Here is a 24809-nt window from a genome sequence, read left to right on the forward strand (position 1 = left end):
GCCAGCCCCCAGGAATAATCGTATTTTGCTAGTAAGACAAAATAAGCCTCTTGCTGAATAATTTATATGCCACCAAACTAGACAACCTAGAATATATGGATACATTTCTAGAAACATACAACCTATCAAGACTGAATCATAAAGAAATTGAAAATCTGAAAAGATCGATTTCTAGTACAGAGATTCTAGTTAGTGATCAAAAACCTCCCAACAAGCAAAAGTCAGGACCAGACACCCTCACTGGCAAACTCTACCGAACATGTAAAGAAAAGTTACTATTAAAGAAAAATTACTACCAATCCTTTTCAAAGTCTTCCAAAACAACAGAAAACAAGAGACACTCCAAATTCATTTTACAAGGCCAGCATTACCCTGATACTAAAGCCCGACAAGCACAGCATAGAAGAGAGAATCAAAGGCCAATTTCTTTGAGAAACACAGAGGTAAAAATTTTCAGACACAGAAATGGTTCCACATCCACAAATCGATCACCATAATACATTAACAAAATCAAGAATAAAAATCATATTATTGGGGAGGGGCAAGATGGCGGAATAGTAGGGTCTCCAAATCACCTGTCCTCAACAAATTACCTAGAAAACCATCCAATCATCCTGAAAATCTACGAATTCGGCCTGAGATTTAAAGAGAGACCAGCTGGAACGCTACAGTGAGAAGAGTTCGCGCTTCTATCAAGGTAGGAAGACGGGGAAAAAGAAATAAAGACACAAAAGGCCTCCAAGGGGGAGGGGCCCCGCGAGGAGCCGGGCTGAGGCCGGGGCGAGTGTCCCCAGGACAGGAGAGCCCCGTCCCGGAGGAGCAGGAGCTGCACCAACCTTCCCCGCGGAAAGGCCTCCCGGGGAATTGGAGCAGGATCCCCAGAAAGGCGGGGATGCCCTCGGGCTCCCTGGGACAGTAACAGAGGAACTGCGCCCCGGAGAGTGCGCCGAGCTCCCTAAGGGCTGCAGCGCTCGGCGGGACCCGGAGCAGCTCAGAGGGGCTCAGGCGGCGGCTCCGCGGAGGGGGCTGCGGGGCTCCGGAAACAGCTCGGCGGAGGCGGCTCGGGAGGAGGAAGAAGCTCCGCGCGGAGGGGGCGGCGCGGCTCCGGGAACAGCTCGGAGGGGGTCGGGCGGCGGCTCCGCGGAGGGGGCTGCGGAGCGGGAGCGTGAATCCAACAGCGCAGGCCCCGGAGCACAGGGCGCCGGGACACAGCCCAGGATCCGGCCTCCCCCGGGACAGGCAGAGGCCGGGAGGGCCCAGGACAGCAAGGACGCTCCTGCCTGGAACTGAGCAGATCAGCGGCCCTGCCCGGGAGCCCCCAGGCCCTGCAGACGGAGAGCCCCGGAGCTACTGCGGGAGCTGACTCCAGGGTCCCAGAGCTGCCCCCGCCACTGTGCCACTGTGGCTTCCTCCCGGGGCCTCACGGGGTAAACAACCCCCACTGAGCCCTGCACCAGGCAGGGGCAGAGCAGCTCCCCCAAGTGCTAACACCTGAGAATCAGCACAGCAGGCCCCTCCCCCAGAAGACCAAGGAGACGGACCAGTTTCAAGGGAAGACAAGGGACTTAAAGTATACAGAATCGTAAGATACTCCCCCCGTTTTTTTTTTGTTTTGTTTTGTGCTTTTTTTTCTTCCTTTCTTCTTGATTTCTGATTGCTTCCCCCACCCCACCCCACCCCCTTTTTTTCTTTTTTTCTCCTTTCTTTTTCTTTCTTTTTCTTCTCTTTCCCCCCCTTTTTTTTCTTCTTTCTCTTTTTTCTTTTTCTCTTTTCTTTCCTTCTCTCTCTTTTTCTCCTTTTCCCAATACAACTTGTTTTTGGCCACTCTGCACTGAGCAAAATGACTAAAAGGAAAACCTCACCTCAAAAAAAAAGAATCAGAAACAGCCCTCTCTCCCACAGAGTTACAAAATATGGATTACAATTCAATGTCAGAAAGCCAATTCAGAAGCACTATTTTACAGCTACTGGTGGCTCTAGAAAAAACCATAAAGGACTCAAGAGACTTCATGACTGCAGAATTTAGGTCCAATCAGGCAGAAATTAAAAATCAATTAAATGAGATGCAATCCAAGCTAGAAGTCCTAACGACGAGGGTTAACGAGGTGGAAGAACGAGTGAGTGACATAGAAGACAAGTTGATGGCAAAGAGGGAAACTGAGGAAAAAAGAGACAAACAATTAAAAGACCATGAAGACAGATTAAGGGAAATAAACGACAGCCTGAGGAAGAAAAACCTACGTTTAATTGGGGTTCCTGAGGGCGCCGAAAGGGACAGAGGGCCAGAATATGTATTTGAACAAATCCTAGCTGAAAACTTTCCTAATCTGGGAAGGGAAACAGGCATTCAGATCCAGGAAATAGAGAGATCCCCCCCTAAAATCAACAAAAACCGTTCAACACCTCGACATTTAATAGGAAAGCTTGCAAATTCCAAAGATAAGGAGAAGATCCTTAAAGCAGCAAGAGAAAAAAAGTCCCTGACTTTTATGGGGAGGAATATTAGGGTAACAGCAGACCTCTCCACAGAGACCTGGCAGGCCAGAAAGGGCTGGCAGGATATACTCAGGGTCGTAAATGAAAAGAACATGCAACCAAGAATACTTTATCCAGCAAGGCTTTCATTCAAAATGGAAGGAGAGATAAAGAGCTTCCAAGACAGGCAGGAACTGAAAGAATATGTAACCTCCAAACCAGCTCTGCAAGAAATTTTAAGGGGGACTCTTAAAATTCCCCTTTAAGAAGTAGTTCAGGGGAACAATCCACAAAAACAAGGACTGAATAGATATGTTGACACTAAACTCATATTTATCAATAGTAACTCTGAACGTGAACGGGCTTAATGACCCCATCAAAAGGCACAGGGTTTCAGACTGGATAAAAAAGCAGGACCCATCTATTTGCTGTCTACAAGAGACTCATTTTAGACAGAAGGACACCTACAACCTGAAAATAAAAGGTTGGAGAACCATTTACCATTCAAATGGTCCTCAAAAGAAAGCAGGGGTTGCCATCCTTATATCAGATAAATTAAAATTTACCCCGAAGACTATAGTGAGAGATGAAGAGGGACACTATCTCATACTCAAAGGATCTATCCAACAAGAGGACTTAACAATCCTCAATATATATGCCCCGAATGTGGGAGCTGCCAAATACTTAAACCAATTAATAACCAAACTGAAGAAATACTTTGATAATAATACACTTATACTTGGTGACTTCAATCTAGCTCTCTCTATACTAGATAGGTCTTCTAAGCACAACATCTCCAAAGAAACGAGAGCTTTAAATGATACACTGGACCAGATGGATTTCACAGATATCTACAGAACTTTACATCCAAACTCAACTGAATACACATTCTTCTCAAGTGCACATGGAACTTTCTCCAGAATAGACCACATACTGGGTCACAAATCGGGTCTGAACCGATACCAAAAGATCGGGATAGTCCCCTGTATATTCTCAGACCATAATGCCTTGAAATTAGAACTCAATCACAACAAGAAGTTTGGAAGGACCACAAACACGTGGAGGTTAAGGATCATCCTGCTAAAAGATGAAAAGGTCAACCAGGAAATTAAGGAAGAATTAAAAAGATTCATGGAAACTAATGAGAATGAAGATACAACTGTTCAAAATCTTTGGGATGCAGCAAAAGCAGTCCTGAGGGGGAAATACATCGCAATACAAGCATCCATTCAAAAACTGGAAAGATCTCAAATTCAAAAGCTCACCTTACACATAAAGGAACTAGAGAAAAAGCAACAAATAGACCCCACCCCCAGCAGAAGAAGACAGTTAATTAAAATTCGAGCAGAACTCAATGATATCGAGACCAAAAGAACTGTGGAACAGATCAACAGAACCAGGAGTTGGTTCTTTGAAAGAATTAATAAGATAGATAAACCATTAGCGAACCTTATTAAAAAGAAGAGAGAGAAGACTCAAATTAATAAAATCATGAATGAGAAAGGAGAGATCACTACCAACACCAAGGAAATACAAACGATTTTAAAAACATATTATGAACAGCTGTACGCCAATAAATTAGGCAATCTAGAAGAAATGGACGCATTCCTGGAAAGCCACAAACTACCAAAACTGGAGCAGGAAGAAATAGAAAACCTGAACAGGCCAATAACCAGGGAGGAAATTGAAGCAGTCATCAAAAACCTCCCAAGACACAAGAGTCCAGGGCCAGATGGCTTCCCAGGGGAATTCTATCAAACGTTTAAAGAAGAAATCATACCTATTCTACTAAAGCTGTTTGGAAAGATAGAAAGAGATGGAGTACTTCCAAATTCGTTCTATGAGGCCAGCATCACCTTAATTCCGAAACCAGACAAAGACCCCACCAAAAAGGAGAATTACAGACCAATATCCCTGATGAACATGGATGCAAAAATTCTCAACAAGATACTAGCCAATAGGATCCAACAACACATTAAGAAAATTATTCACCATGACCAAGTAGGATTTATCCCTGGGACACAAGGCTGGTTCAACACTCGTAAAATCATCAATGTGATTCATCATATCAGCAAGAGAAAAACCAAGAACCATATGATCCTCTCATTAGATGCAGAGAAAGCATTTGACAAAATACAGCATCCATTCCTGATCAAAACCCTTCAGAGTGTTGGGATATAGGGAACTTTCCTCGACATCTTAAAAGCCATTTACGAAAAGCCCACAGCAAATATCATTCTCAATGGGGAAGCACTGGGAGCCTTTCCCCTAAGATCAGGAACAAGACAGGGATGTCCACTCTCACCACTGCTGTTCAACATAGTTCTGGAAGTCCTCGCCTCAGCAATCAGACAACAAAAAGACATTAAAGGCATACAAATTGGCAAAGAAGAAGTCAAACTCTCCCTGTTCGCCGATGACATGATACTCTACATAGAAAACCCAAAAGCCTCCACCCCAAGATTGCTAGAACTCATACAGCAATTTGGTAGCGTGGCAGGATACAAAATCAATGCCCAGAAATCAATGGCATTTCTATACACTAACAATGAGACTGAAGAAAGAGAAATTAAGGAGTCAATCCCATTTACAGTTGCACCCAAAAGCATAAGATACCTAGGAATAAACCTAACCAAAGAGGTAAAAGATCTATACCCTAAAAACTATAGAACACTTCTGAAAGAAATTGAGGAAGACACAAAGAGATGGAAAAATATTCCATGCTCATGGATTGGCAGGATTAATATTGTAAAAATGTCAATGTTACCCAGGGTAATTTACACGTTTAATGCAATCCCTATCAAAATACCATGGACTTTCTTCAGAGAGTTAGAACAAATTATTTTAAGATTTGTGTGGAATCAGAAAAGACCCCGAATAGCCAGGGGAATTTTAAAAAAGAAAACCATAGCTGGGGGCATCACAATGCCAGATTTCAGGTTGTACTACAAAGCTGTGGTCATCAAGACAGTGTGGTACTGGCACAAAAACAGACACATAGATCAATGGAACAGAATAGAGAACCCAGAAGTGGACCCTGAAATGTATGGTCATCTAATATTCGATAAAGGAGGAAAGACTATCCATTGGAAGAAAGACAGTCTCTTCAATAAATGGTGCTGGGAAAATTGGACATCCACAAGCAGAAGAATAAAACTGGACCACTCTCTTTCACCATACACAAAGATAAACTCAAAATGGATGAGAGATCTAAATGTGAGACAAGATTCCATCAAAATCCTAGAGGAGAACACAGGCAACACCCTTTTTGAACTTGGCCACAGTAACTTCTTGCAAGATACATCCACAAAGGCAAAAGAAGCAAAAGCAAAAATGAACTATTGGGACTTCATCAAGATAAGAAGCTTTTGCACAGCAAAGGATACAGTCAACAAAACTAAAAGACAACCTACAGAATGGGAGAAGATATTTGCAAATGACATATCAGATAAAGGGCTAGTTTCCAAAATCTATAAAGAACTTATTCAACTCCACACCAAAGAAACAAACAATCCAATTATGAAATGGGCAAAAGACATGAAGAGAAATCTCACAGAGGAAGACATGGACATGGCCAACATGCACATGAGAAAATGCTCTGCATCACTTGCCATCAGGGAAATACAAATCAAAACCACAATGAGATACCACCTCACACCAGTGAGAATGGGGAAAATTAACAAGGCAGGAAACAACAAATGTTGGAGAGGATGCGGAGAAAAGGGAACCCTCTTACACTGTTGGTGGGAATGTGAACTGGTGCAGCCACTCTGGAAAACTGTGTGGAGGTTCCTCAAAGAGTTAAAAATAGACCTGCCCTACGACCCAGCAATTGCACTGTTGGGGATTTACCCCAAAGATTCAGATGCAATGAAACGTCGGGACACCTGCACCCCGATGTTTCTATCAGCAATGGCCACAATAGCCAAACTGTGGAAGGAGCCTCGGTGTCCATCGAAAGATGAATGGATAAAGAAGATGTGGTTTATGTATACAATGGAATATTACTCAGCAATTAGAAACGACAAATACCCACCATTTGCTTCAACGTGGATGGAACTGGAGGGTATTATGCTGAGTGAAATAAGTCAATCGGAGAAGGACAAACAGTGTATGTTCTCATTCATTTGGGGAATATGAATAATAGTGAAAGGGAATATAAAGGAAGGGAAAAGAAATGTTGGGAAATATCAGGAAGGGAGACAGAACATAAAGACTCCTAACTCGGGGAAATGAACTAGGGGTGGTGGAAGGGGAGGAGGGCGGGTGTTGGAGGGGAATGGGTGACGGGCACTGAGGTGGACACTTGACGGGATGAGCACTGGGTGTTTTTCTGTATGTTGGTAAATTGAACACCAATAAAAATTAATTAAAAAAAACAAAAAATAAAAAAACAAAAAACAAAAAAAACAACAAAAAAAATCATATTATTATCTCAATACATGCAGAAAAAGCAGGTGATAAAATTCAACAGCTGCTAATGATAAAAAAAAAAAAAAAACTCTCCAAACAGGTTTAGAAGGAATGTACCTCAATATAATAAAGGCCACATAAAACAAGTCCATAGCTAGTATCACACTCAACAATGAAAAGTTGAAAGTGTTTCTTCTAAGATCAGGAACAAGACAGGGATGCCCACTCTTTCCACTTCTATTATTCAATATGGTATTGAACTGCCTCTTACCAGAGCAATTAGGCAAGAAAAGCAAATAAAACGCATCCAAATTGGAAAGGAAGAAGTAAAATTGTGACAAAACTGTGCCTATTATACTATATGACATATTATATACCAAAAACACTAAAAACTAAAAAAAAAACCTTACAAGAGTTCAGGAAAGCTGCAGAATAAAAAATCAATACACCAAAATCTGCAGATACGTATACACTAATAAACTATGAAGAGGAAACCTTAAGGAAACAATACCACTTAAAATCGCATCCAAAGGACAAAACACTGAGAAACAGATTTAACCAAGAAGGTGAAAGAGCTCTGCTCTGAAAACTATAAAACACTGATGAAAAAAATTGAAAACTCAAATATATGGAAAGATATCCCAGGCTCAGGGACTGGAACAATTAAAATTACTAAAATGCCCATACTATTCATAAAGCAATCTACAGATTCAATGCAATCTTTATCAAAATTCCAATGGCATTTTTCAGAGAAATAGAACCCTAAAATTTGTATGGAACCATAAAATCCTGAATGGCCAAAGCCATCTTGAAAAAGCAGCAGCTTCACACTCCTTGATTTCAAAATGTATTTCAAACTATACTGCAAAGCTATACTCATCAAAATAGTATGGTTTTGGCATAATAATAGATCATTCTAACAATGGAGAGCTAAGGAATAAACCCACACTTACATGGCCAATTAATTTACAACAAAAGAGCCAAGAATATACAATGGGCAAGGACAGTCTATACTATAAATGGTGTTGGGGAAACTGGACTACTTACACCATACACAAAAAATAACTCAAATAGATTCAAGACTTGAACTTAAGACCAGAAACCATAAAACTCCTAGAAGACAAGAGGGAATAAGCTGCTTAATACTAGGCCTGGTGATAATTTTTTGAAATTTGATACCAAAAGCAAAGGCAAAAAAAGCAAAAATCAGTAAGCAGGGCTACATCAAACCAAAAAGGTTCTCAGAGCAAAGGAAACCATTAACAAAATGAAAAGGCAACCTACTGAAGAGGAGAAAACATCCACAAAATCACATACTTCATAAGGTGTTTACATCTAAAATTTATCAAAAACCCAGTAATTCGAGAAAAAAACAAAACAACAACAACAACAACAAAAAACCATGTGATTAAAAAATGGGCAAGAGGCTCCAAACAGTTCTCCAAGACATAGAGATGCCCAACATGTACATGAAAAGATGCTTAACATCACTCATCATCAGGGAGATGTAAATCAAAACCACAATGAGACATTACCTTAAACCTGTTAGGATGGCTATTATCAAAAGTCAAAGTGTTGGAAAAAATATGAAGAAAAAGCAAGCCCTTGATGAGAATGTAAACTGGTGCAGCCACTATGGAAAAAAATATGGAGGTTCCTCAAAAAATTAAATGAGCTATATGATCCAGAAATTCCACTTCTGGGTATTTTTTTTTTTAAAGATTTTATTTATTTATTCATGAGAGACACAGATAGAGAGAGGCAGAGACACAGATAGAGGAGAAGCAGGCTCCATGCAGGAAGTCTGATGCGGGACTCGATCCCAGGACTCCAGGATCACGCCCTGAGCCAAAGGCAGGCTCCAAACCACTGAGCCACCCAGAGATCCCCAACACTTCTGGGTATTTATCTGAGGGAAATGAAAACGCTACCTTGAAGAGATACATGCACCACCACCCCGCCCCCAACGTATGTTTCCTGCAGCATTATTTACAATAACCAAGACATGGAAGCAAATGACATCAGGGGAAGGATGAATTTAAAAAATGTGGTGTATGTATACATAAATATAGACACACATTATTCAGACATGAAAAAAAGAAGGAAATCTTTTCATTTGCAACAATATAAATGGACCTTCAGGACCTTATACTAAGGGAAGTCAGAGAAAACAAATATGATCTCATTTTTACATGAATTAAAAAAACTCAAAGATACAAAGAACAGACTTATGGTCAGCAGGGCGGGGGGGGGGACTAAGAGTGAAGGGGGTTAAAAGACATAAACTTTCAGTTATAAAATAAGTCATGAAGATAAAATGTACAGCAAAATGACTATAATTTATACTGTATTAATATTAATTAATTAACATATCTGAAAATTGCTAAGAGGGTAGGTCTTAAGAGTTCTCTTAAAAGAAAACAAATTTGTAATTATGTAGAAAAAAAAAAAGCCTCTTACTTGTCAGGTAGCAATTCCGCAATGAAGTTTTCTACTGACACAGCAGTCTGTTTTTCATGGATGACTCCAGTTCGACGCAAGCTGTCTATCCGTTCCTGGGCGCCCTGAATGACAAGCATAGGTTAGAAACCACTTCCAATTATTCAGTACTGAATATGCTAATTTATGATTATATAAGTAATACAAATATATTTAGACATGGTCACCTATATAACCACTGTAACTATTCAAACAATACAATTAACAAGTCCAAGCATGTTCCCTTTAGCATTAACAGTTTATATAGCAACTCCAAATTATTCCCACATACACTATCATTTTGCTTGCTACTATGAAACGTATCATTTTTATACTAATGTTCTAGTTAGTTATTACTAATATAATGAAACTATGTACTTAATGTTGATTTGCCAAGGGCTATCTTACTGATAAAAATCTTTCTTCAGTCCTAGTAGTTTTTATTTAATTTTCTCTTGAGTTATCTAAGTAGGCAATTGTATCAAAGTAAATTTTTTTTTATTTCCTTTAAACACAGCCTTAAAATATGCACCAAAATGACAGCTGTTTTATTTTCAACTGTGAATATACTGCACCAAAACTTATTTAAGAAAACTGTTGGGACACCTGGGTGGCTCAGTGGTTGAGCATCTGCCTCAGCTCTGGGCATGATCCCAGTCCGGGGATCGAGTCCCACAGGGGCTCCCTGTGAGGAGCCTGCTTCTCCCTCTGTCTATGTCTCTGCTTCTCTCTGTGTGTCTCTCATGAAAAAATAAACTACATCTTAAAAAAAACAAAAAAACTATTACTTTATGCACAAAACTGAGGGGCTTAGAACACTATAAAGATAACTCAAAATCATCAATACATTCTTACAGTAGAAAACTACATGTTTTTAGTAAAGCTGCTATTTATTTACTACTTTATCTGAATCACTACATAAACAGTGATCATAAGGGAAGTGACAGCAAGTGTTTAAAAAGGCAAAATGCATACTATTTTTGAATGAAACTACCAGGGATGATAGGCTAAACTATTTTTACTATGGACAGTAGAGCTAAGGAGTGAATGAGAAAAAGTGGTCAATTCTTAACAAATGAAAATTTCAAAAGCTAGGACACTTCTGGAGACAACTAAACTTATCTCAGAGGTAACAGAAATAAAGAAGAGAAAGCAACAACTGCATGAAAATGGATAAACCAATTTAAGAACTTACCTTATAAAGATTAAGGAGAAAAGAAGGTAAGAATTAAACTATACTAACATCAAAACTGTATTTTGCTTACCCTTATCTCTCTAGTACCACGTACACTGTCTAATACCCAAGACACATTCAATTAGAACATACTTCATGAAAAAATGAACAAGGGAAGAAATAAATGCCTTCTTAAAAATTTTTATCACTCATGTTACAAATTTAAATGGTGTAAATCTAGTACCAGTGAATGAGGAGGCAGCTGTTGCATATGAAAAAAAAAATGTAATCGACAAGATATACTGGATAATGTAAATCTGCCTCATTTTCCTCTCAAAAGGAACCCGGTGATGGTTAATAATATTATATTACATATAATGTAACCGGCAAACTCTGGTTATATACAGATATTATACATACCTATAAGGTGCCAGGTAGTCAGGTCTTTAGAGCAAGGGAATTAAAAGGATGGAGAAGGGAGAAGGGGAAGAATCAAAGCAGGGAAAAGCTTTGTGGATGAGTGCTGCGTTCCTTCACCAAGTACAAGGGAAGAAAGAGGGAAACTTGTAGGGTCAATCTAGAACCCGCCTAATGGAACCCCATTACCACTCTGGAAACTTTCCAATATGTTAGAGTCCCCAAAACCAGGAAGAAATACTTAAATGTAAAGTACTATTAAGAGAGATAATAATAAAAACCTTAAAGAATTCAAGGGATATCATAATTTCAGTATAAAACTTTTAAATTCAGTATGACTTAAGGGTTAGCAATGGTTTAAAATTTCTTTTAGGACTAGCTACTCTCTGTGTTTTCTGCATGTGTTTCCATCCCTCCCCAATCATAAAAACCTACCCTGAGTTCATTCCTTCCTTCCCTTCCTTCAATTTTATTTATTTATTCATGAGAGAGAGAGAGAGAGAGAGAGAGAGAGAGAGGCAGAAACCTAGGCAAAAGGACCCAGGATCATGACCTGAGCTGAAGGCAGATGCTAAACCATGAGCCACCCACATGCCCTACCCTAAGTTTCTTTAAATTAAAACTCCACTGTATTTTCATAACAACAGTTATCTAAATAAACACCCAGATGATCAATACCTCAGAATGTAAAAACCCATTAGAGCTTCATAAAGACCAAAAGATTATTATGAGAATTATGAAAAAATTAACTGCCAACTTCCTTATGCTGGAAAAGGTGTTCTATTACTCACCTTTAAACCAGCCGCATAGCCCACTGGCTGTGGGGCAATATTGGACTGTCCAGCTTCCCCTATGACCACAGCTAAGCCAAAGACCTCCTGGAAGGCATCTCGGATGGCAGCAACTTTTACTTCTTTATTTGAAGTCACTACAATATCCAGTTCACCTCCAGATTCTAGAAAGATAAGAAAATTTCAATTCCAAATTAAAATAATAAAATTCCCATAAAGCAATACCATACGCTAACATTGTTACTACTAACCTCACAAAATACTGCCAAGATAAAGATGATGAACTTTATTACAGGCTGAGGAAGCTAAGACTGACAAGGCCTTGCTCAAGGAAATACAACTACTCAGCAATGATGTCAGGATTCAAACCTATGTCTGTCGCACTCCAAAATCCTCTTTTCAATACACAGCTGATCCATTACACACATTTTCACCCCTTTATCTAAAAGCATCTTTTTCCAAGTCCTTCGACTCAAACTGCCAACTTTTCCTGACTTAAAAATGAGCATTTAATGCATTATCCGAGGGAGTGTCATCTGCAGGCAGAAGACAGTATATATATATACCTTCTAATGATTCTGAGTATCCCATCTGCCACAGATAGAACACAACAGTTTTTCTACAGAATACTGTTCCAGAATATATTAGTAGCTCCCTCTTACAACAGCATTTTGTGGTCAAACAAGCTTGGGAGATGCTTTTCATATTCTTTATTGGAAATTCACAATGAACATTAACATCAAGATTCTGAGAAAACCGAAAGTTAAAATTCATGACCTTAGCCCAGTACTTTCCATACTTAAAATGTTGATGGAATGTTAACATCTAATAACCACTTTCCAGAGATATCAATTTGGGAAATAATGTTATTAACAGCTATGAAAAAAGTTCAATTTTCTACTGTAACACTCCATTATTTTCACAAGATCTCATTTCTGGCAAGCTTAAACTTTGGGTAAAACACTGCATTTTTAAGGCTGCAAATCAAAATGGTTTTTCTGCTGCTGGTTGATAAAGATACACATCTATTATACACAAACTTCTAATACCATAGGAGTGCTGGAGTTCCCAGGACTTACAATTATTGAGCAATCACAGAAATGAACCGTGTGGCTTGTGAAATACAAGTAATACATTTAGGGTACGCTATAGGAAATGAAAAGACTGTTACTGATGAAGTAACTTGTCAAAGAGTTGTAAAGAAGTCTGCACTAAATAGGGACTGTCATGAAATGTGCTTTTTATCTAGAAAACAGTTCAAATGTGGCAGTCATTTTTTATCATACTTTTTTTTATCACGCTCTGCATCTCTAAGAGAAAAAACCCAGATGTCACAAATAAATGGGCTATTTAGTTATAAATTAAACATCTATTACTATCCTAATATGCACGTATATAAGAAAATGGAAATACCAACATATACAAAACTTGAAATTTAAAAAGGTTAAGAACAATATGAAATAAAAATTTTAAACCATTTTTATTATTCCAATTATTTTTAAACCCTACATACCATTCAGAGTTACCTGATGGAATACAACTAATTATTTCTAAAAATCTTTACCTAACATTTTGTGACATACTGAGTTCAAAGACCTAGTTCTGAGCACAGCACATTTTGCTACACAGCATTATTGGCTATCACTAGTAAAATAGATTTATCATGAAAGCTTTAGTATGGTAAAACATTTTGCCTCTAGAAACAATGCTATGCTTTTCCCTAATAAATATGTTGTAGAATAGCTGATATTATCTTCAGAATATGTGGGCTTATTATCATCTATCTTTTTTCCTAATAAGGTGATCTACCGATCCCATCTCTACTAGAATTTCATGTTACTAAAACCTGAAAGCAAGGAGTCCCATGGAAGAGAAGGAAAGAAATATATATCTTTCCTCATTTAATTCTCCATGTGGGACATATCTCTTGACCCTGGCTGAATACCATTCATTAAACTGCAGCTCACAAGACTTTTTCAGCCTTTTTGTGATGAGCAGTGCCACCTTTAACAATGACAGGAAAAGTAATTATAAGAATGCAGGAAGCTAAACTGTGTTAAAATCCATTTCTAACAGTTCCTGTGCTTTCTTGATACATCTAAATTAAGGTGATTTCTAGAATATTTCTGTAAAAATACCTTAATACCAGTTTTGTTACATCAGAATGGTCTTGCTTGCTTTCACTGCCTATCAATAAGGAGTCAACTTTTTCACATCCGTTTTACTGCTTCTTACAGCTAACTGATTAAGACTATATATTGTTATGATACTCACTAATAGTGAAATAGATTTTGTATCTTCCCTCGTAACCCCATCCCCTTCATCTTCTGCCTTTCTCTTGCTGTCAGGCAGACTACTGGTCTGAGAAAAAGCCTCGGGTTTGAGTCCTGATTTTATTAGCTTCACTACCTTGGGGAAGTCACTGAGTTTACTTCTTCACAGAAAAGTATCTGCCACATCACAGAGCTCGTTCTAAGGCTTCAACAACTGCTTTCACAATTTAACACAGTACTTGTTAAAATAGCAACAGCTCCAAAAATACTAATTCCTTTCTTTCCCTCATTCAAAATATGGGCTTGTGAAGAAAAGACTACATATGACGCATTAATAATGTCAAATTTGATTACTATGAAGATATGAAGCCAGTATCTATGGTAGGGTCTAATTTCTAAATCCTCTGGCAGTTACAAAGGCAAAGAACAATTCAGCTGCTTTAATACTTGATTCAATTTTCTACTTTCATGGAAGCAAAGTGGCCAAGTGTAAAAAATAAATTGAACAGGGGTTCAATCCAGCTCTACCCAGCTGTGTGACCTAGGTTAATAACCACTCTGAACCCAGGGCTTCCTCACCTCAAACTTGAGGAAAATACTTACTTTCCAAAGTTCCTAAGAGAAATCCTGCCTGGCAGAGCAAGCACTTAATAAATGATACTTCTTACTCTTAGATCTTGTCCTTTGACATTTACTAAAATGTAAACTAAAATAGCATTAAGATCCCTGAAAGCTACTGATTTTTTTTTATTGCTACTGAAAATGTCTGTTCTAGTACCTAGTACATGGCTTTGGCTTTTAAGTTGTTATTTTTAACAGAATGACTAATAATTGTTCACTGATCCTGCTACGCGATTAAGTTTCTTCACATACCGGACATACGTTCAAAATTAAATGGCAGACAGCACGTGTGTCTATGTCAGCTATCTGGAGGATTCTTGGTAAGGAGGATTCAAAGGTGGTTAAAATCTCCCACAAACCTACTAATCAGATTTCATTAATAGATTAATTTCCTCCAAAAATATTATTCTCAAGCTAAGCATAATCACATTTCATGAAGATAGGTAACTGGACAACTATCAAAATCAAACATAAACAAAGCATCACTTCAAATGTCAACAGCAAACAGTAAAATTCATACACAGCAACACTAACTGTATTTATAATTAAAATATATTGCTTTTAATTGAAGTATACTAATTAGCATACTAAGCAATATTGGTTTTACTCCTTCCAAAGTTCATTCTGTAGAGTTTTCAAAATTTATCTGTGACTCAGAAAAAGATAAATTAATTAACACCAACACTAAGACTTACAATCAACTTACATAAGAGGATTTCCATTGATTACAAGACTATGGAATCACAATAGGCAGCTGACAAAGGCACATACTTTAAAAACATATGGCAGATGCTGCTCTATCTTAGGTACATACTGATATATGGGGCCATGCCAGGGTCCAGCGTCGTAATCATGCTTTCTACTGAATGTTTTGTTTTATCAAGCACAGATTTCACCATAGGATTTCCGGCCACACCCTGCACAAGACAAATTAACATATAAACGCCCATTCTAAGCAAAGAACACCTGATGGTGAAAAAGTTTCTGATACATCGCAGACCTATAATTTGGTAAAATGTAAGAAAAACAAGGCTGTTACAAGGTCAAATTGCTGTTAAGTTTTCAAAATGCTCTCTTTCATTTTCTCTTCTTCTCATAGACCCATAGCAGTCTGCAGACCACACTTTTAGGGGCAATGACCTGGAAAGTATGTATACCATATATACACACATATATGTAATCATTTTATGGATGTATGTATTCATATGTACTCATTTTATACATGTATACATACATTTGCATCTTATTTCTTTATGTGTATTTTAAATTCATTTCACATCTATTTATTTATATGAAAGACTAAACAAAATTTTAAACTGTAGTTGGTTGTCTCTACAGACTCATACTTGATTCCCTAAGAAAAAAATTAAAATATTAATGTGTCTCATCCTTCTTCCCCAGAATTTATCTATTAATATGTATTATTCTGTTTTCTACTAACATTTCTTCCTTTTTCCTACTTCCCGTTTGTAGTGTTCATTCCCAAATTCATTCTTTTAATTCAGACCTATTCCTCTGAATTCTTAAAACCACACTATTAAACAGAGGAACCAGGTCTTCTTGTGCTATACTTCTCCTGTGGTAAAAAGATTTCAAGGGAACAGTGCCCTCTGAGATGGCCCCTGGCTGCAGGCCACCATTCTACCTCTTCCTACCTACCACTGAACTAAGGTGATTCAGAAAAAAGTTGAGTTCGTAACACTGATATTTAAAACTGTAAGCCAATCTTACATGGAATATGACAAGAATGATTTACAAGACGTGGAGTTGAGCTGGGTACAGCTGATAATGGAGACACTGACACATGCTCTTAACAAGGGAAAGAAATAGTAATCCCTACATGAAGAAAACCTTTAAAAAGTACAGAAGGATTAAAAAAAAAAGCAGCTTAGAAAAGTATTATCTTTGTGAAATGTAAAGCTCAAACATAGTAAATTAGTTAGCCACCTATCAATTTAAAAATGTTTAATATATAATTAAATTGCAGCCAAACCCTCAAAATACTAGGAGGAACCTGAAAAAGTAATCCCAAAATTCACTAAGAGAAATAGAAAAGACTAGTAAAGAAAAATTCTGAAGTAAAGAGAAACTGGCAAACTTATAAAACCAAACACTGATAAATCGTTATGAAAGCAGAGACTTGGAACTGATCTTACTCATCAATGCATACTCCCCCATCCCCACCTGAGCAGAGCAGACTTGCAATAAGTATTATTATAATAATAAACAGAATTAACAATAAGTAAAATAGTGAAGTACTACTGCAGGGACAGGCCAAACAGTGGAATAGACTATAGAGTACATAAACTGACATTAACACACAATTTCATAACTAAGATGAAGATAACGTATCAAAACACTGGGATATGATGTTGGAAGAGTCAAGTGGCTGGAAGAAAATTAAGTTTGACTTCTACTTTATGTAATAAAATAAGTACCAGCAACATTAAATTGGTAGGTACAAAAAAAAAAAACGAAACCATAAAAGAATTAGAAGAAACACAGGAAAACATTTACCACATTTGTGGTGGGAAAAGGTAATTTTTAACATAAAAAAAAATTTTAAAAATTCAGAGTTTTGTCAAAAAGGGTAAAATTCAAACATACAATAAATATAAAAGAAAACTGCAACATCTGACAGCATGTAAGAAAATACTACGACATGAGGAGCTCTTACAAATTCATTCAGAAAGAAAATCATCCTAATTCAAAAATGCACAAAGAAAACTAGACTTCACAAAAGAAAAAAATGACAAAAAAAAAAACCACATGAAAAACATTCAAATTTAGTAACCAAGAGATGCAAATTAAAATGAGGTATGCTTTTTGTCTATCAAATTAGAAAATATTCTATTTCAAGTTCATAATTAGTGCTGGCAAATGAAAAATGCTGGGGCAGTCTATTCTGGTATAACCCTTCTGGAGAGTCATCTTCATCATCAGTAATTTTGTAAATTTTCACTGACATTTATGAGAAATTAACCTCAATAAAACAGAGATGAGCATAAAGATTTGCATACAAGAGGGCTCATCATAGTTGTTAAGAATTACCATTAGAGAATGCTGAAGTACATTAGCAAAATATGGGAAATAAATGCCATAGCATGAAGGGCAAAGCAGCCACAAAGAAAAAAAAAATATTTCTGAAGAATACTTATGAATGGAAAGATGTTCCTGATATATGCTAGATAAAGGCAAACAAAAGACACAACACTGTCCACATGTCACTACCCCATTTTGACTTTTATTTTTAAAAATTGCATCTACACAGATATGCACATAAGAAAGATTGAGAAGAACTATAGAAAACTGGTAATTAGAATAAAAACAATTTTTATTCTTTCCTTATACCATCCTAGATTTTTAAAATTATTCTAATGAACATCTAATAGTTTCAGAATTAAAAAGTTCAGCATAGCTTTTAAACTAAATACCCCTTACCTTAATAAAACCCCAGAGCCCACCAGCAGATGCTTCATCCTGACTTCTACCAACTCGAGGATCTTCTTGTTCCTCTGGAAAAGTAATGGCTGATGTGGTTCCAGGTCCCTGTGCCAGAGATGTCAAACTGGCTTGCTGAGTAATGGGAGTCGGCAACATACCTGGTAAATGGCAAAATTTCTAATATATGTTAATTTATTGCATAAACTATTTCCTATAAAAAAGACGATACACTATAGGAGATGAACAGCTCAAAACAGCTTTAATAATGTAAATATACACTGAAGTGTTTCAAGACTGAGTTATGTACTCCAATAATTACCTAAACCTTTATAAAATACAAATGAAACAAAATCCTAAAGAAGAAATTTCTTGCCATTCTGAAGGCTTTTTAAGCCAAGTGTCCTGAAATGACAAAATATATATCAAAAAGTATTTCCTGAAACACCCCTAGGTGTTTCAGTGGTTGAGCATCTACTTTCAGCTCAGGGTGTGATCCTGCGTTCCAGGATTGAGTCCCACATCGAGCTCCCTGCATGGAGCCTGCTTCTCCCTCTCCCTCTGCCTCTCTCTGTGTCTCTCATGAATAAATAAAATCTTAAAAAAAAAAAGTACTTCCTGTTGGCTCTACTTAGCACTTGGATGTGGCCAACTGTAATTCTAATCCTTTCAGTACATAAAATTAAATGATGTGAGCACCCAAGCTCCTCATATAAAAGTGCTAACAATTAGTAAATATTCCATATGCCCTACTTTAACTCAAAGAAGAAAATTCACATACTCATAGATATAGACATAATACCTGTACTATGCAAAACACTTTGTTAAGGTAGATAAGCAAAGTTGGATAATAAAAAAAAATCAAAACAAAGTTGCTTCATTTCCTAAACTGAGAAATAACAGGCAAAAGATGAGAAGGATTAAGTTTTGCTGCTGGTTTCCAACAACCATTCCAGGGAAGTCAAAAAATAGGTGTAATTGATTTAGAAAAGGAGACAGACTATTATCATAAATTAAAGGCACACATGAGCCTTGGTTTTAAATTTTTCCAGGACATTCTTATCCTGATAACTTTTTACATAAATCTTTTAAAAAAACTCAAATTTCACCTTGATGTTTCTCTATAAGTACACAAAATATTAAAACAAATTTTTGGAATTTTGTCTGACACTACATATACTAAAACACTACATTTTACAACACGTAACATTTATCATTTACTAATTAACATCAGCTTTATTTTGATAACTTAAATGTCAAAACATGAGAGTAGGAAACTTCAGAAAACAAAGACATGAGTTAAAAGAAAGGCAGCCAAAAAGAAAAAGTTTAAAAAAACAAAAAACAAATCGGGGGGTGGGGGGGCGGTGGTGGTGGCGGTGGTGGTGGTGCAGAAATACAGAAACAGTGTTGATGAGAAAGTGAAATGGTACAACTGCTTTGGAAAACAGCTTAGCAGTTTCTCGAAAGCAAGCAATCCCATGTCTACTTAAACACCCAAGGCACATGAAAATATGTTTTCACAAAAACTTATACACCAGTGTTCATAAAAACAGTATGTATAATACTGAAAAGTAGAAACAACACAAAAGTTCATCACCTGACATAATGAATAAAATGTGGAAGGAAAATCCATACAAGGGAATATTGAGCCATAAAAAATAAGAGTACAGACACATGCTACAACATGGACAAACCTTAATTAAAAATAAGCTTCTCCCTCTGCCCCTCCCCCTACTCACACACACGGACCACTCTCTCTCAAACAAATAAATAAAATCTTAAAAAAAAAATACTAAGTGACAGAAGCTTGTCAGAAAAGACCCTGTATCTATTGTTAAGATTCTATTTGTACAAAATGTCCAAAACAGGTAAATTCATAGAGACAGAAAACAAATGAATGGTCGTCTGGGGCTGTGAACATTGGGAGCCAGTAGGGAGTGGCTGCTAGTAAGTATGGGGCTTCTTTCTGAGGTGATTAAAACTGATTAGAGTGATAGTGGCACAACTCTGTAAGTACCGTGACAACTACTGAAATGTATACTTTAAAGGGGTGAATTGTGTGGCATGTAAAGTATCAATAAAGCAGTTATTCAGAAAAAACACATTTAAACATTAGCTATAGCCATTTATTTCAAAGTATCAGTAAGAGAGAATTACCTGTTACAGGAGGTGCAGAGAATGATGGCATCAGGGGTGTTTGGGGAGCTCTTCCAGCATGTCCCCTTGTGATGTCATAAGCTGCCCCAACAGAAAATCCCGAGGTGGGAGGACCAGAAGAGGGTGCAGATGAAAGAGTACTTGGGGTAGAAGAAGGTGGGAAGTGAGCCAGAGGAGGATTACCGAAGGCAGCAGCAGGTGGCGGAGAAACAGGAAGGGGGACAGAAGTCGCTAGGGCTGGACCAGAAGGTACTGAGACAGGCTGTGCGAGTGACAAGGGCGCTGGAGGCTGCACAGGCGGGATGGAGGGCTGGAGGGCCGGCGGAGGGCTGGAGTAGGTGTGCAGTGGTAGGGGCTGTATGGATGACACATTCGGAGAAGAGAAAGAACCGGCGGTGGCTAGAGGATGGGGAGAGGGGGAAAACAACGAATTAAATTAGAAATACTTTACACTTAATTTTCCAAGTATCTCATTCCTTTATATTGCAAAATTTAAAAATGTAACAGACCATAACCCACTAATTATTTTTAAATGTGTAATCTAAAGTACACAACAAGCATGACTAAGTGCAAATGACTTTTAATCCCCTACATAAAAGCAGCAGCTACATAAAATTCAGTCACAATTCCTTTCAGAAGCAGATCTTTGTGTTTTCACTCATTTTGCTCTGTTTTCAAGAAAACAGCCATTTTTCACCTCTTGCTGACTTAAGCACAAAAACCTACACACAAACTCACAAATTTTGGGCAGAAGGTTAATCATCATCAAGTCATAGAACATGAAACAAAATTAGTAACTGCTCTTCAGGATGCTTTTGTTATAAAAGGAGGAATATAGAGAACAAAAGTTTACCTGAAGCAAAACATACTTTGACCTTAACTAAAAGATCACTTCCCTTCATCCTGGGAAAGATCAGAGAAGTTTTCATAAATTTATTTTTATTTTACTTGACTCTGATAAAAGTTAATAGTGTCTCTACTACCCTCCAGACACAGCAGCTGCAAGGCGATGCCATGTACCTAAAGGAAGTGGGGTGGAAGACGTGGCAGCTGTGGCCAGTCCTGCAGGATGTGGTGGAGGAGTCCCCGGCGGGGTTGTCTCTATTCCACTCTCTTCCATCATTTTCCTTCAATAAGTTTACTGTAAAAATAGAGAAAAGTAATATATATTATACTGTAATCATGTATTTTTCAAGAATAATTTTAGAAAACAAGACACAAAGGCTTGTGTATATGAATTATAATGCCACTTATTTCTGAATAAAGGATCTGTCAAAATTCCTAGGAAAGCAGTCTGTGACAGTGTTTGATATGCATGTAATATGAACATAACATTTTCATATACATACTTTATAACTGGAAAATAATTTTATGTTAACTAATTCATAAATTTCAAACAGCAAATTACTAATATAATTTTCTGCCACATGAATGTATGTTAGACTTTTATCTAAATTTTCAGTATTATGTTTAAAATAAAAATAAATTAAGTATTTTTTAAACACTTCTTCTTTCCCCATAAAGCATTATATGTGGCCTATTTCTGTTACCATGAAAATAAAATTGAAATGTGCTCAATTTCCAAAGTCTCTAGTTCACATTTTAAATCACACTTAGTAATGTTTTGTCTCACATTGTAAAAATACTAACTTCGGCAAAAATGTTATATGGTAACTAGATAGCAGGGTTCTAAGATAATAATGGATTACAAGAAACACGGGAAAATTTCCTTAAAAATTACACATTTTCAAGCCTGTCTTAAGTATAAAATCAAAAAAATAAAACTTCTTTTTTTTATTGTGAAGGTCAACTGCTCGCCAAGCACTGTCCTGGTGCCCCTCTGGACATACAATGTAAGCAAAAACAAACAGGACACTTACCCTCCAGTACAGGAGAGGAGCAAGTAATACCAATGTACAATGAAATGTAACCTTAATTATGTGCTCTGAGGGTAAGAACATGGTCCTATTTGAGAGGAATATGGTTTTCAGGTGAGGAAAGGAAGCCACAGATAAGCAGAGCTCTGAAAGGTATATAGAATTTAAATAAGCAAGGAAAAAGAAGCAAGCAGAGCAGGTTCCAGAGAAAGTGATTATATGGTAAGTATACAAGCCCTATAAGGTAGAGGGGACAAGACACATTCAAGAAAACCCATATGGCAAGGAACAGAAAAAAAAAAAAAAAAGAAGACTGGAGACACAGGTAAGAACCCACACTGTGTCAAACCTTATAAACTGCATCAAAGACATGGGTTCTTTAAGAACAGAAAGGCACCATTCAGCATTCAAGCTGAGGATAACATATCATTAAACTTTTTTTTTTTAAAGATTTTATTCATTTATTCATGAGAGACACACAGAGAGAGAGGCAGAGACACAGGCAGAGGGAGAAGCAGGCTCCATGCGGGGAGCCCCACGTGGGACTCCATCCTGGGACTCCAGGGTCATGCCCTGGGCCAAAGACAGGCACTAAACCGCTGAGCCACCCAGGGGATCCCTCTTTTAACTTCTTTGAAGAAATTTTAGGTTCACAAGAAGATGCAAAAATAAGACCAAAGTTCCGAAGAATCCTAAACCCAGCTTCTCCTACCAACAGCATCATCATACCTAAAAGCAGTAGAGATCACACCCCGGGAATTAACACTGGTGCGGTACTAGTAACCAGCGATTTTATTTGGATTTTCACCTGTTTTTACATGTATGTGTGTTTCTACGTGTGTATGTGTAGTTCTATGAAGTTTCATCAAATGCAAAGACTCATGGAACTAACTGCACAATCAGGATACAGAACAGTCCCATCATCCTAAAGAAACTACTTCGTGGTGCTCCTTTGTCACAGCCTTCCATTAACCACAAGCTGTGGCAACACACTGTTCTCTATCATTTTCTCATTTAACGAATGTTACCTAAATAGAATCATATGGCATAGAACATTTTTATATAGGCTTTTCTTCAGTCAATATAACGAAAAGTCCTGAAATCCATCCAAGTTGTTGGATGTATTACTAGTTGGCATTTTTAAGAAACTGCTGACGAGTATTCCATTTTATAGATGTGCCATAGTTTACCTATTGGTCTATTGAAGGACATTTAGGATAATTCCAGCTTTTCGCAATTCGTTTTTGTGTTTTTAAAACAGTCCTTTGACCAAAGTATGCAGATTGGGACACAGGGCAGAGTAAATGCAGAGAGACTATTAAGAAGGATAGAATTAGTTTATATAGGAACTAGTAACACCTAAGACAAGTGCCTATCAACTACAGGGAGGGGAGGAAGGTAATCCTGCCTTCCAGGCCATTAGGCAATGTCTGAAGACAGTTTTGGTTGTCAGAACTAGAGGGACTACTAACATCTAGTAGGTAAAGACTAGGGGTTCAACTAAAAATCCCACAATGCACAGAAAAGCCCTCACAACAAAGAATTATCTGGCCTCATATATCAATAATGCCAAGAGTGAGCAGCTCTGGCCTAGACTAGTGTGATGACATAGGGAATAGCGAAGAATAGGTAGCTTCAAAAACTGATTTGGGGACCATGGGCAGAGGTATCACTCACACAACTGTATAGATGGCTATGCCACTCATTAAGATAGGGAATATGAGGGATCCCTGGGTGGCGCAGCGGTTTGGCGCCTGCCTTTGGCCCAGGGCGCGATCCTGGAGATCCGGGATCGAATCCCACGTCGGGCTCCTGGTGCATGGAGCCTGCTTCTCCCTCTGTCTATGTCTCTGCCTCTCTCTCTCTCTCTCTGTGTGTGACTATCATAAATAAATAAAAATTAAAAAAAAAAAAAAAAGATAGGGAATATGAAAAAAGGTCACGGTGTTGACGTTTTCTTTTTTGGGAAGCGGCATTATGCACTGTTTAAAATTGAACATATTGAGTTTAAGCTCCTTGAAACACTCAAGTAGAGACTCTGACGTGGTCTCAGTTTTAGCAGTAAATGTAGGTTTCTTCAGTTTATTCACAGTCTCTAAAGTCAGTTCTGGAATGAGGTATTCGAAGAACAGAATATCAAGTGAAAAGAAAAAAATGATCCGACCAATCCTTGAAAAACTGCCTGGCAGATGAGCTTGCACAGAAGAGTGAGATGACCAAAACAGAGAAAACCAGGAGACTGTGGTGTCCAAAAGCCAAAGAAATTTCAAGGTGAAAATGGGTAGCAGTAATCAAATGCTACAGAAATGCTAAAATAGGATGATATCTGAAAAAATGCAACAGATTCTCCAGAGTGAAGATACGAACACAGTGAGAGCTATTTCCATGGGAAGAGAAAGGCTAGAAGCCACTTTAAAATGGACTGAGGAGTACGAAGTGAGCTAGGAATACACAACACTTTCACAGAGTTTGGTTGTAAATGTCAAGCAAACATATATGGAATTAAGTAGTGACCAGGGGTTAGGGAGGCATCATCTTCTCACTCAGTACATCCACTCGCCGCCAAAGGGAGATAACCTGGAACACAGATGGCCTTCTGGGGGACTTGGTCACCCAGTCGAAGCTACCTCTTTTCATCTCCCCATCTTCCTCTGTACAGATGCTAATAAATCCTTTACACTGGCCAGTG

At 37.8% G+C, this 24809-nt stretch overlaps 1 protein-coding gene across 3 annotated transcripts in view; it reads right to left on the reverse strand.

Annotated features, from left to right (window-relative positions):
* PRRC1 (proline rich coiled-coil 1) overlaps positions 1 to 24809 on the reverse strand; it is a 48131-nt gene that overhangs the window by 21802 nt on the left and 1520 nt on the right. For all 3 annotated transcript variants that reach the window (XM_025994990.2, XM_025994989.2, XM_072728651.1), the window contains exons 2-7: positions 21264 to 21384; positions 20244 to 20642; positions 18084 to 18244; positions 15457 to 15559; positions 11749 to 11912; positions 9349 to 9452 (exon numbers count right to left, since the gene is read on the reverse strand). In XM_025994990.2, the coding sequence (XP_025850775.1) occupies positions 9349 to 9452; positions 11749 to 11912; positions 15457 to 15559; positions 18084 to 18244; positions 20244 to 20642; positions 21264 to 21366 (1034 nt within the window). In that variant the 5' untranslated portion in view covers positions 21367 to 21384. The remainder of the gene's footprint in view (positions 1 to 9348; positions 9453 to 11748; positions 11913 to 15456; positions 15560 to 18083; positions 18245 to 20243; positions 20643 to 21263; positions 21385 to 24809) is intronic.

The sequence above is a fragment of the Vulpes vulpes genome, chromosome 12 (genome assembly GCF_048418805.1).
Source record: "Vulpes vulpes isolate BD-2025 chromosome 12, VulVul3, whole genome shotgun sequence".
Classification (NCBI taxonomy): domain Eukaryota; kingdom Metazoa; phylum Chordata; class Mammalia; order Carnivora; family Canidae; genus Vulpes; species Vulpes vulpes.